Source organism: Astyanax mexicanus, chromosome 15, assembly GCF_023375975.1.
Source record: "Astyanax mexicanus isolate ESR-SI-001 chromosome 15, AstMex3_surface, whole genome shotgun sequence".
In the NCBI taxonomy this organism is placed as follows: domain Eukaryota; kingdom Metazoa; phylum Chordata; class Actinopteri; order Characiformes; family Acestrorhamphidae; genus Astyanax; species Astyanax mexicanus.
Genome location: NC_064422.1, coordinates 43623382 through 43636767, shown reverse-complemented (window position 1 = coordinate 43636767; position 13386 = coordinate 43623382). Strand labels below are relative to the sequence as shown.

The 13386-nt window shown below is 36.9% G+C and overlaps 1 protein-coding gene across 2 annotated transcripts in view; it reads left to right on the top strand.

Moving 5' to 3' along the window:
- The window catches only part of capgb (capping protein (actin filament), gelsolin-like b), a 53342-nt gene extending 52636 nt beyond the window's left edge, over positions 1-706 (top strand). For both annotated transcript variants that reach the window (XM_022670288.2, XM_049464571.1), the window contains exon 9: positions 106-706. In XM_022670288.2, coding sequence (XP_022526009.2) covers positions 106-171 — 66 coding nt within the window. In that variant the 3' untranslated portion in view covers positions 172-706. The remainder of the gene's footprint in view (positions 1-105) is intronic.
- Positions 707-13386: the final 12680 nt, after the last annotated feature.

The window sequence follows — 13386 nt, the reverse complement described above, 5'->3', positions numbered from 1 at the left end:
TGTAGGTAAGTGTTTTGAATGTAGTGGTTCCTCCAGAGAAGTTACACTATAAATAAAGGGATGTATTATAAAACGTTATCTTGTTTTTGTGTGTTTTTTCCACAGGTGGAGATCCTCCCACAGGGCCGAGAGACCGTGATGTTCAAGCAGTTCTTCCAAAACTGGAACTGAGCGTTTTTTAAATATGAATTATGTGGATTTCAGGGTACTGTCAGATGCACAGTTGATAAAGAAAGAAGACCTGCTCTTTTTATCAGAACATCAATATGACTCATAATGACATGATTTTGTTACTAAAATACTTCATTTAATTCCAGCATGGTTCAAAGATGTGCGTAAAAAAACGGAGAACCGTGATTAATATTAGCCATGATTAGCACAGCACTTAGACTAGCTGTTTATTATTATTATTGTGTATTGTGGAGATAAACTGGAGAAAGCTGGTTGAGGGAAAAAAAAAACAGGGACCAAATTCTTCCTCATTTGTGCACGACTAAACCTGAATCAGTTACATCATATCCTAAAGCAACTGCCACTCTTAGAGATGAGAATGATATATATCTATGTTATGTAACAGTGTTCAGGCCAAGATTACATTTAACAAAGCTTATGGACAGTTCTGTTTTTTACTCATTTTGTTTGTTAATAGTCCATTTACTGTACTAAGAGCAAAGCAATAAAAATCCTATTGAAACTAGATAAAAAATAGTGTTTCTCTCTGTGTACTGGAATGTTAAAGACACATATATGGAGTTATTTAATGAAACAAAAGTGCTAAATAATTGCTGATCGCTGCAAAACTCTTGTGAATGTGCTTCGGAGCTTTGTAATGCTCATTGCTATTTTACACCCCACCAACAGTCTATTTTCACGCCTTTAGCCTGCGTCGTTTAAATAGCAACAGAGCTTCTGAATATATCTACGCTGATGGGTGTGGTGGTCTGGAAATAAGGTGTGTTCAGGTAAATTTCTGGTGTATTGCTATCTTGGCAATGAAAAATATCCACGCACCACTGATATTCATTGCTGTATTATACATGCATGTAGTGTGTGCCTGTTGGCAGCCATGCAACTTTTACATTAACAAAAAAACTGACTGAACAAGTGAAATGTCGGACACGTCCAGGTAGCTGCGCCGTTAAAATAGCAATCCAGAGCTCAAGTCAGAGCTCACCTGAACCAGGGAATGATGAGCAAGTGACACGGTGGTTTATTTTACATTACGCCCCCAACACTAACCACACCCATGATTAATTAAGATAATTAAGCATTAAGCATTTACATGCCTATTGTGGGTTTTGAGATGCACAAGGTGTACTTTTCCTGTTGTTACGATAGCAAGCTCGATTAGCAGCTCATTTATGGATCGCTAAAATAGGGTGTTAAAGAGTTTCAACTATGTTCTAAAAAAGGCTCTCACAGGCATCTCTTGGGTGGTGTACTTCTTGGTGAGAGAATGTTAAGCTGTAGAATGTATGTTATGGTGCTATTGTTCACTGAAAGACATTTTGCTGGGATGACAGCAGTGGCGATTGCTCTAAGACTGCAAGGGAAGCTCAGCTTCCCCTAAAATGTAAAAAAAAAAATAAGTGATTAAATATATACTGTTGTGTGTACATGTCACTGATTAAATATGTGCTACACCGCGCTGAACTTAGTTCAGAATCAGCTTCTTATCACTGGTAACGCCGCGGCTTTCCTCTCACTCATTCCCGCAGCTTCACAGCGCTGCTTTAAACAGTGCACAGACTTCAATAGCGGAGCAAAGCGCGCGGCCAAACCAGACGAGTCATTGGATAAATGCTGGGCTTTGTCCCGCCCATCGGACGCTCAGCGTCTCTGGGGGTCTATGGAGCAGTGGGCTGGCCTCGGCCGGCCCGGACGCTCAGTTTCTGCATGATGATTGGATGATCTGTCTGAGGCGGAGTCCCTTTTTGATTGACAGCGAAATGAGCGAATCAGCGATCTTTTAGTGTAAAACACGGACACACTTCACACTAGCCTCGCGCCAGTGCAAGCTGCACATAATTTCAGACAGTTTTAATGTTGTGGACGGATTTTGGAGAAGCCATTTGATAGTCTTCCTTACGAAGAAAAATGTAAGTGTTGGACAGCAGCAGGGCAGATCAACTGCTCAGATTAATTTGGTGTAAAAGGTGGGAAAAGTAACAGGTATTTTCAGCTGTTCTGGTGTGATAAAGTGAGCTGGCTGACTGGAAGTGCTGTAACAAATAAAATGTACTGATGGCCATTCTTCTTGATGAAACCATCTCAGGACATAAATGAACAGGGACAAGTAGTAAGTATTGTGTTATTATTAAAAATAATTAAAATAATTTAAATTAATAAAGGGATTACTCAAGGACATTTTTTTATGTAATTCTTCAATGTAAAGAATGGGTACCTTTTTGTTGTGTAGTGAAAACTTGAAAATAATGCCTTTTGTTTACAAAAAAAAAAAAAAACATTTCAGGGAGAGTAGAATTTTTGTATAAATAAAACTACATATGTTAAAATGTAGGCCGAAATTGAGCTTCCCCTCCTTGAAAGACCAGCATCCGTCACTTGATGACAGTGTTTGAAAGGAGTCATTATTGGACTGAGAAAAGCAGGATGGGCATTTCATCCAATTGCCTGCCATCTAGGCTGCCAGTCAGACACCTGGACTGCTATGCACTGGACTCATATTGTCTTTAGCATTGAATTCAGTCTCTTGTCATCTCAAGACTTGACTATTGCAACACTCTACTGGCTGGTCTTCCACTGCGAGCCACCAAAACCACTACAACTAGTTCAGAATGAGGCGGCAGCATGACTCTTCAGTCTTCAATCTTCTGAAGTTCAGTCATGTAAGTCATTTGCTGCGGTCTTTCCACTGGCTTCCTGTTGCTGCTAATATCAGATTCAAAACCCTGACGCTGGCCTAAAAGGCCAAAAACGGACCAGCTCCTTCATACTAGATGGCACTGATTATCAGTGTTGGGCACGTTACTTTGAAAAAGTAATTCGTTATAGTTACTAATTACTTCCCCAAAAAAGTAACTGAGTTACTATCTAAGTTACTCCACTATAAAAGTAACTAGTTACCAGTGAAAGGAACTATTGCACTACTTTTGTGTTACTCACCCCCGTAACCCCCGGCCCCCACCTTCTCAGAGCGTGTTTCATAAGCCAGACGTATAGAGTGCACGACAGCAAAGACAACAATCATTGCTTAGGCGGTTATCTCATCCTCCCCTCCCTTGTGACTCACACACAACAACACACACTTGCGCCTTTGTATGCGCGAAGTTAAAAAAAAAAAGAATTAATTGAGCGGCTAAAGTAACGTGCAGTAACAGGGTGTAATGGGGAAATGGTAACAGCATTATAGTTACAGTCAGAGTAATTAGTTAGATTACTCCTTAAACCGTTATTCCCATTACTGCTGATGGTCAAAGCCAGATCTGTACCAAGAGCTCTTAGAGCTTCCAGTACAGCTCGGCTCGAACCATTATCACTCAAGGCTAACAGAAAACAAGAATCCTAACTCTTCTTTGTTCTAGAGAACCAAGGTGGTGGAATGAACTTCCACTGGGTGTCAAAACAGCTCTGACAGTAACTTGCTGTCTTCAAATGCAGACTGAAGACTTTTTAAAGAGTTCTTAAACTAATCTTTAAAAAAAATCTCCTAGGGTTCTAAACATTATCAAGCTCTGTGTGCCTCTTGATCCTAGTCTCTAAAAACTAGCTCTGGATATATTGAAGTAAACAACGAAGCACTGTTGTAAGCTGCTCTGGATAGAGGGCATCTGCTAAATACCGTAAATGTATCTGGAAATGTTATCTGGGGAGGAGCATCACCTCTGACAGTCAGTCACCCCTAGTAGTGATATGAGGGACACTAACAGCTCAGCGATATGTGTTGCTGCCTCTCATAGCTGGACTTCCAACCGATAGCAGCATTTTTCAGCAGGATAATGCTCACACACACACAGCAACAAATTACTGTTTCCCAGGAATACAGGAACTTCTCCACCAGATTACAGCATTAACTCGTCTGGTCTCCAGATTTATCACCAATCCAGCATTTAAGAAGCAGCTGGGACTCTGCTGTAGAGCAACAGGATCTACAGGCCCAGCTGTAACAACATATGTGGGTAAGTAGATGTGCTGCAGGATCCATTCAGAACTTCTAGAACAGGGGTGTCAATTTGTAGTGCAGAAAAACGGGCCAAATAGTCTAAAAGCGGAGAGGCTGCACAGTTCTAGCGCAGAAAAACTGGCCAAAGAGTCTAAAAGCGGAGAGAGTGCGCAGTTCTAGCACAGAAAAATGGGCCAAAGAGTCTAAAAGCAGAGAGAGTGCGCAGTTCTAGCGCAAAAAACGGGCCAAAGAGTCTAAAAGCAGAGAGAGTGCGCATTTCTAGTGCAGAAAAACGGGCCAAAGAGTCTAAAAGCGGAGAGAGTGCGCATTTCTAGAGCAGAAAAACGGGCCAAAGAGTCTAAAAGCGGAGAGAGTGCGCATTTCTAGCGCAGAAAAACGGGCCAAAGAGTCTAAAAGCGGAGACGGTGCGCAGTTGTAGCGCAGAAAAACGGGCCAAAGAGTCTAAAAGTTGCCGTAATTAAGGAATTTAATATTAAGAGACATCATGAAATGAAACATCAATTTGAAAAATCTTAGTTTACACAACACTGTCAAAGATAAAGATAGTAAGTCAAGTAAAATGGTGTATAAATGAAATAATCAGGAAAAATGTATTATTTAAAGTGGTTTATTTCATTATTTGTTTTATTACAGAGTGTGACCCGTGACTTCAAATATATTTCTCCTTCTGGCCCCCAACAAAAAAAGTTTGGACACCCCTGCTCTAGAACCTCCAAACCCAACCGCCTCAATCACAATCTCATCTTATATCCAGGATAAAGGCTCCAACAGGGTCTAAACTAGAACCTTCTTTCAGTTACAGTAGTTTTCCACAAGAAACTCTTAATACTACAATGAATGTAGTTTTTTTTAAAGTTGCCACTTAAGCTTTAATGTCCACTTTGATTAAATAATACTCTATATGGAACATCCATGACCTTGCCAATGCCCTTTCACCCAGATAGCTACAGTACAGCAGCATACGACTCTACAGTGAACCCTCTCGTGCGAGAGTAAGGTTTACACAGTGTGAGCTCTGACAGGTTTATGGTGAACATGAGAGTAATGAGAGTGAAACGCTTTCATATACATTATAATGAGGTTAAAGTTTACATGGTGTGGATAATGCAGTCAATAGAGCGATTACGGGAAATTCATACAGTCTGGAGTTTAGAAGGGCAGGAAAAGGTCATAACAGGCTTTACAATATGTAGAATTCTTATTAATAACACAAAACTCAGAAACATAATCAGTGGTTCACATTTAGGGCATTTTAACCTTTTATTCACGGCTGAATTAAAGTTATATCAAGTTCAAAATATAAAACATTTAATAAACGATTGATTCACTTTTAATCCTACATTGCACGCTCTTAAAAAATACAGATGTTCCAGGGTTTAGTAAATTACTAGATTCACTTTCTGGGTTGTTGTTGTTTATACTTTTAACTAGTGCAGTGAACATTAGCATGTTAATGCATTCAATTAATTACTTAAAAATTATTTTCTTAAACAAATTAATCATGTTACCAAGTTAACTGTAGAGTTAAAAAGACAGTGCAAAAAAAAATCTGAGTTTTTTGTTTAAACAAAATAGAATTTTGTTTGGAAATTAAAATTGAAGCAAAAGCTTTTAGAAGTGGCTGAACAGATGTTTATGAAAGTATTATCTTTGTACAAACTTGGTTGAAAATTTAAATGGAAAAGATGTCTTTTTAAAATGGTTGAACAGACGTTTATGGATGTACTTCCTACTTACGAATTTGGTCGAAAGTTAAAATGGTCAAGACATCTTTTTAGAATAGTGGAACAGACGTTTATTTATGGTTGGAAAGATGTTTATGGACATATTTTCTACAAAGAAATTTGGTTGAAAGTTAAAATTGAAAAGACATCTTTTTGAAGTGGTTGAATAGAGGTTTAATATGGTTGAATATATGTTTATGGATGTACTTCCTAAGTACAAGTTGTCTGAAAGTTACAATGGAAAAGACTTCTTTTTGAAGTGGTTGAACAGATGTTTATTGACGTACTCTGTACATTCACATTTGCTTAAGAGTTAAAGTGGAAAAGACGTCTTTTTTAAGTGGTTGTACAGACATTTATGTACGGTTGAACAGACGTTTATGGAAGTATTATCTACTACATCTTTGGTAAAAAGTTAAAACGGAAAAGTTCTCTTTTTTTTAAGTAGTTGAACAAACGTTTATGGTTGAGTAGATGTTTATGAAAGTTTGTCTTATGTACAAATTTGGTTAAAAGTTAAAATGGACAAGACATCTTTTTAAAGTAGTGGAACAGATGTTTATGTATTGTTGATCAGACATTTATGGACGTATTGTGTATGTACAAGTTTGGTTGAAAGATAAAATTGAAAAGACGTATTTTTTATGTGGTTGAACAAATGTTTATATATGGTTAAATAGATGTTTATGGACGTACTTCCTACGTAAGAATTAGCTTGAAAGTTAAACATTTTAAATATGTCTTTTTAAAGTGCTCGAACAAACGTTTATTGACGTACTCCTTACATTTACATTTGCTTGTAATTTAAAATGGTAAAGATGTTTTTTCGAAGTGGTTAAACAGACATTTATGTATAGTTGATTAGACGTTTATGAATGTACTTCCTACGTACAAATTTGCCTGAAAGTTAAGATGGAAAAAACGTTTTTTTGAGGTGCTTGAATAGACGTTTATAGACGTGCTTCCTACGTACAAATTTGGTTAAAAGTTAAAATGGAAAAGATGTCTTGATGTATGGTTAAATAGATGTTTATGGACATATTTCCTGCACACAAATGTACTTAAAAGTTCAAATGGAAAATATGTATTTTTTAAGAGATTGAACAGACGTTTATGGATGTATTATAACACATTTGGCTGAAAGTTAAAATAAAAAAAGCCATCTTTTTGAAGTGGTTGAATAGACTTTTATGGACATATTGTCTAGGAACAAATTTGGTTGGAAGTTAAAATTGTAAAGACGTCTTTTTGTAGTTGAACAGACGTTTATGGACTTACTTTATTTGTACAAATTTGGTAGAAAGTTAAAATGGAAAACAAGTGATTAAACAGACGTTTATATATTGTTGAAGAAAAACACTTTTTTTACTGGTAATTCGTAATTCCATATTTGTCTCTTAATTGTTTTCATGTCTTTAATATTAATCTACTATGTTGAAAATAAATGAAATACATAAAGAAAGAAAAACACTGAATAAGAAGGTGTAGCCACACTTTTGACTGGTACTGTATATGGTTTATTAATGCAGGGGAGGTGAGAGAAGTTGAGTTATTAAACGGTTTTAACTCAGACTGAAACTCTGTACTTTACCCTCCTGAGTAAAACCCCTGCCAGCTGGCAGCGCACTCCTCCCATCACTCCCTGCTGATTAATGCTTTTATAAGACCCGATACTGCATGTGTGTCACTGGAGCTTCTCTAGATCATCATATCAACATCTGAAAGGATCAATATCAATATAACACAGTGTCTTTTGTGTCGCAGCATTTTACTGCTTAAATTTAATATAAACCCTGTTTAACAACACATTTTAATACAAGATTTACTCTGAACAAACACATTATTACACATATAGAAGAATATTAACCTCTATATGTCACTTTAATCAGCTTTTTATACATTTTATACAGTTTTTTTCTTTCATGTGGGGTGAAGTGAGGCATGTCCACAGTGCTGCCTACGTCATAGTAAGGTTCTATTTGTGTTTAGCATCAAGTTAAAGGTATTCAGTGGTCAGGTTGTACTGCAGTTTTTCCTGTTTTACCATATTGGTTTAGGTGTTGGGCTGTGGGATACGGGTTGGGTTGAGTTGGGTTAGGTGTTGGGCTGTGGGATCTGGGTTGGGTTGAGTTGGGTTAGGTGCTGGGCTGTGGGATACGGGTTGGGTTGGATTGGGTTAGGTGTTGGGCTGTGGGATACGGGTTGGGTTGAGTTGGGTTAGGTGTTGGGCTGTGGGATACGGGTTTGGTTGAGTTGGGTTAGGTGTTGGGCTGTGGGATACGGGTTTGGTTGAGTAGGGTTATGTGTTGGGCTGTGGGATATGAGTTGGGTTGAGTAGGGTTATGTGTTGGGCTGTGGGATATGAGTTGGGTTGAGTTGGGTTAGGTGTTGGGCTGTGGGATACAGGTTGGGTTGATTTGGGTTAGGCGTTGGGCTGTGGGTTAAGGGTTAGGTTATGAGTTGGGCTGTGGGTTGAGTTATGAGTTGGGCTGTGGGTTGAGTTATGAGTTGGGCTGTAGGTTAAGGGTTGGGTTATGAGTTGGGCTATGGGTTGAGTTATGAGTTGGGCTGTGGGTTACGGGTGGGTTGAGTTGGGTTAGGTGTTGGGCTGTGGGTTAAGGGTTGGGTTATGAGTTGGGTTAAGGGTTGGGTTATGAGTTGGGCTGTGGGTTGAGTTATGGTTGGAGGTAGGGTTACAGGTTGGGTTTGAGGTGGGTTATGAGTTGGACTGTGGGTTACGGGTTGGGTTTTGAGTTGGGTTGTGGGTTAAGAGTTGGGTTTTGAGTTGGGTTGTGGGTTAAGAGTTGGGTTTTGAGTTGTCTTGTCTCTGTCTGTGAGGAGCTTCCCTGTTCATAGGTCTGTGTGGGTTTTCCCAGATTACTCATGATGATGGGGAAATAGTTATATTAAATTGGCCGTTGTGTGTGTGTGTGTGTGTGTGTGTTTGTGTTTCTGTGTTTCCCTGTGATGCCCTGGTGCCCAGTCCATGAGATATTTTGAACTGAATCCACCCAGTGATTCCAGGTCAGCTCCAGGTCCATCGTAACGCTGACTAAGCAGAAGCAGATAAGATGATGGGTAGATAGATAGATAAATGGATGGGTGGATGGTTAATAAAGTTTATGTAATCCACTTATACAGCTAGAACACAATCTACTGCTTTCTTAAATAGACACAATGCTTCATAAAGGACAAAACTGAGTAAACTTAAAAGTATTAAACAAACCAAAAATACTCTGTGAAGAAGTATTTAGGTGCTCTCATCTGGGGAGCTGTTTGTTTACTTGTGGTTTCTGAAGCTGGTAACTCTGATGAACTTATCCTGTACAACAGAGAGAACTCTTGCTCTTCCTTAACTGTGGTGCTCCTGATGAGAGCCAGTTTTATCTTAACCTGACTGACTGACGTTCATTTTTTCTTAAAGTATTTTTTTATTTATTTAGTTGAGTAGTTCTTGCTTCTCATAATAAGAATTAAAACATTACTCAAATAGAGCTATTCAATGAAACTCCACCCACTGCACTGAAAAACAGTAGTTTAGTACCAGAGCTATAGAGGCAAAGTACCTAATTTTTTTTTACTCATTTGATATGATTTAGAACACTTTTAATCGATATTTTTTATATAATATTTAGAGATGGTTCATTAAATAAAATTTCCCATTTTTTGGGAAATGTAAAATATTACACACAGGCTTTAAATGCATAAAAAACATAAAATATTATTAATTAGTTAATTTGATTTATTTGCTATATAGATTTTATAGTAGAATATTAGAGTATTATTTTTTTCTTTTGCAAAACAGTCAGAAAACAGCTTCTTTTTTTGTTCCATCACTAGAGATAATTCAGGTCTTAAAGGGTTAAGAGACAAGAAATTCAAGTAATTAACTCTTGATGAGCTCAGCACAGCTGTTAACTGAAAGCCTGAATTCCAGGTGACTCTACCTCATAAAACTGACTGAGAAAATCCAGCAGAAGATGTTCAAAACTGTCTAATCTAAGAATCTAAACTATAAAACATATTCTGTTTTTTGTTCACTTGTAAGGGCTGGCTCAAGGGCTAGGCGCCCTCCGACCACCAGAGGGGGGCAACGGGCAGCCTCAGGTAGCAATCAGGCCTAATCAGGAACACCCGTGGGTTGGTTTTTAAAAGAGTGAGGAACACAGACCAGCAGTTGCTGTGTCTTTGTGTGTGTGTGTGGCCAAGTGGCTACTATTCCTTATACTTTCGAGTCCCTGAGACATAATTTCTTTCTTTCCCTCCTTTTCCCTTCCTCTCAACAAAGAGAGAGTAAAAGAAAGAGTAATAAATAAATGTGCCTTCCTTTTCTCCTTTATTTTCCCCTATCTCAGTTTTTCAGTTTTCCTTTTGTTGGAGGAGCCATTTTCTTTTGTTTAACTATTTTTCCCTATCCCTGGGAAAGCCAGCCTCCTCCTGGCATCCTTTGTTCTCTTTTTCCTGCCAAAACCCCCACATTGGGTGCAGGTTGTTCTTTGGTTTTCTACCTCCTTTTTGGACCCACCACCTCTAAAACAATCCCTACCATTTCTCACCACAGCTGCTTTGGCTAAAAGAGTGGTAGAGCACTCCTCTACCAAATAAACTTTGGTTTATTTTTTATTTCCAACTGAATCTGCTCTCAGTCTTGTCTACACTGCCCTTGGGTCCTATTAACTGCCTTTACTAGGTAGCTCACCCAGTAAGGTGGTTTTGATCTAATAACCTAAGTTTGATTCCCTTTCTGGGTGAGCCCTTACATCACTAAATAATTCCATATCATTTTCTTCATAGTTTGGATGCCTTTTGCATTAATCTACAATGCAGAACATTTTAAAACAAACAAACAAAAAAACATCTCGTAAAAAGTTACATAACTGGACAGAGCATTTAAAATGTGTTTCTGTATGTATAGTTTATGTTACTGTGCAGCATAAACTAAAGCGAAAACATGCCGTCACTGCATTTCTAGTTATCACAGAAGGGAAAGCCTTTATTGCTGGTGGGAACACCTTTGGGTTCGTGCCAGACAACATATACAGTGCTGTCGGGTCCAACAGGTTCAGTGTACTGCAGTAACTGCGTTAATTTAACCCTTTCTATTACATAAAACTCTTCTACACTATCAGTATCATAGATAACATAGTTAACACAGGGCACATTTTTTTCAATAAGCAGAATAAAGTGCTTGTGATGGGAAATGGTGTATTTACAGGAGTTAAAAAAGAAAAAAAAAGAATTTTTAAACTAAAATCTATCATTCAGAGCAAATAATTAGTAAATAAAAGAAGATTAGTAGAAGACTAAGAAATTAGAAAATAAGAAAATTATCCTCTTAGACCTGTCACAGTAATTACATTATCTTAGCACAAATGTTATATTTAATTTATGTTTTATTTATTTAAAAAGTTTTATATATTTAAATTCCACTTCAAAAGTTAATTAATTAAGGTTAATTGCTCTTTAAAATAATATATCTGCATTTATATGCTTTTACTATATATTATCATTGTATTAGTGGCATAAAATGTCTTAAAATGACAATAATATTGTTTATTACAATTATTTCTGGGACAAAATATCGCCCACAGACAAACAATAACAACAGATCTGGAAACAGTTAAGGTTTAATTAGTAAAATAAAGCAATAAAAAGAAAAATGTCTAATATATATTTTAAGATATTACATATTTTAACGATTACATAGATAGCAACAGAGCTTCTGAATATATTTACACTGATGGGTGTGGTGGTCTGGATGGAAATGAGGTGTGTTCAGGTACATTTCTGGTGTATTGCTATCTTTATCTTGGCAACAGAAAACACAGTCGCTCCACTGACTGAATACAACCTAGACAGACGCCAACAGTCAAATGTTAATTGGTATCTTGGCAGTAAAATGTCAACATAGTCACTGATAAGTTTATTTCACATTATGCCTAAAACACACCCATGATTAATTAATAGAAAAGGTACATGCTTTTTGCATGTTTTAAGCTGAGCAAATGTGTACTTTTCCCGTCGTTATGATAGCAAAGACACACTGAAACCTAGACATCACTACAATAGGGCCATAAGAATTGAGTTGGTTGTAAATTTCTCCTATTGCTGCTGTTTTTATAAGTAACACTTACTTTAAGTTACTACATGATTCCTTGTGTGTTCCGTCATAGTCAGTATGATTAATAAAAAATAAAAATCTTAAAACTATAATAATATTGTTTTTCACAATTATTTCTGGGACAAAATATTGTCCACAGACAAACAGTAATGACAGGCCTGGTACCAGTTGAGGTTAAGTTAGTAAAATAAACAATAAAAAGAAAAATGTATAATATATATATTAAAATTTTACATATTTTACCACTTTTTTTATAAAAACTTTCTTTAAGATTTTCAAGTCTAAAGGCCATATTTATCGTTTAAATAGCAGCAGTGCTTCTAAATATATGTCTACACTCATGGGTGTGTTTATCTGGAAATGAGGTGTGTTTAGGTAAATTATCTTGGTAACATAAAACACAGGAGCTCCACTGACTGAATACAACCTATACAGACATCAACAGTCAGACGCTCATTGTTATCTTGGCAGTAAATTGTCAACACAATCGCTGATTGGTTTATTTCATGTTATGCCTAAAAAACATCCAGTGCATGCCATTTGCACAGCGTTTCGAGCTGAGCAAGGTGTACTTTTCCCGTTGTTACGATAGCAAAGACACACTGAAACACACCCTAAATCAAGCTGCATGGTGCTGCTGTTGATGCCTCACCTAGAGATCACTAAAATAGGGCCACAAGACTTGAGTTAGTTGTAAATAGATCATATTGCAGCTGTTTTTATTAGTAATATTTACTTTTCCAGCCTTTTCTCGTCCAGTCGCAACTTTATTGAGATGTGTTGCTTTTAAGCAACTTTTAAATAACTTAATGATTTTTTTTTATGATATAGTAAAATGTCTTACTTTCAGCTTCTGATAAATTGTTTTATATTCTAGTACGATTCACTGCAGTCTTGTTGTTTTTTTAAATAATTTTGTAGTTTATTTGTCTAAAATTTGAAGAAAACTTAACATTTTCTGAGAAGTGTTGCTAAATATTGTGTTTAAATGCATTGATTCGAATTTGTAATAAATAAAAGGCTTTTTTATTGCATTCTTTTAACATTCAAGTTTTTACTTTAAAGCGCATAATTTGCTATATTTTTTCCCAGTTTGTTCGTGAAGATATACCAGTCAAAGGTTTGGACACAACATAAATATTTAACATTGACTTCCATTGAAAGTGAAGTTGCCATTTGGAGATGCAGTTTTTTGGCATGATGGCATTTTGGCATTTCTTCTAGTCATTCTCCAGGATGTTATTGCAGTTTTTAGTGTGTTTTTAGCAGAGATCTATATCAGAGTGTGTTTAGTTGCGAAAGCGAAGCCTCAAAATAAGCTGTATAATCTAAATTACACGCCTCCATAACCTATATCACACACATGCTGATGTAATCTAATCTATACGTGTGATAGA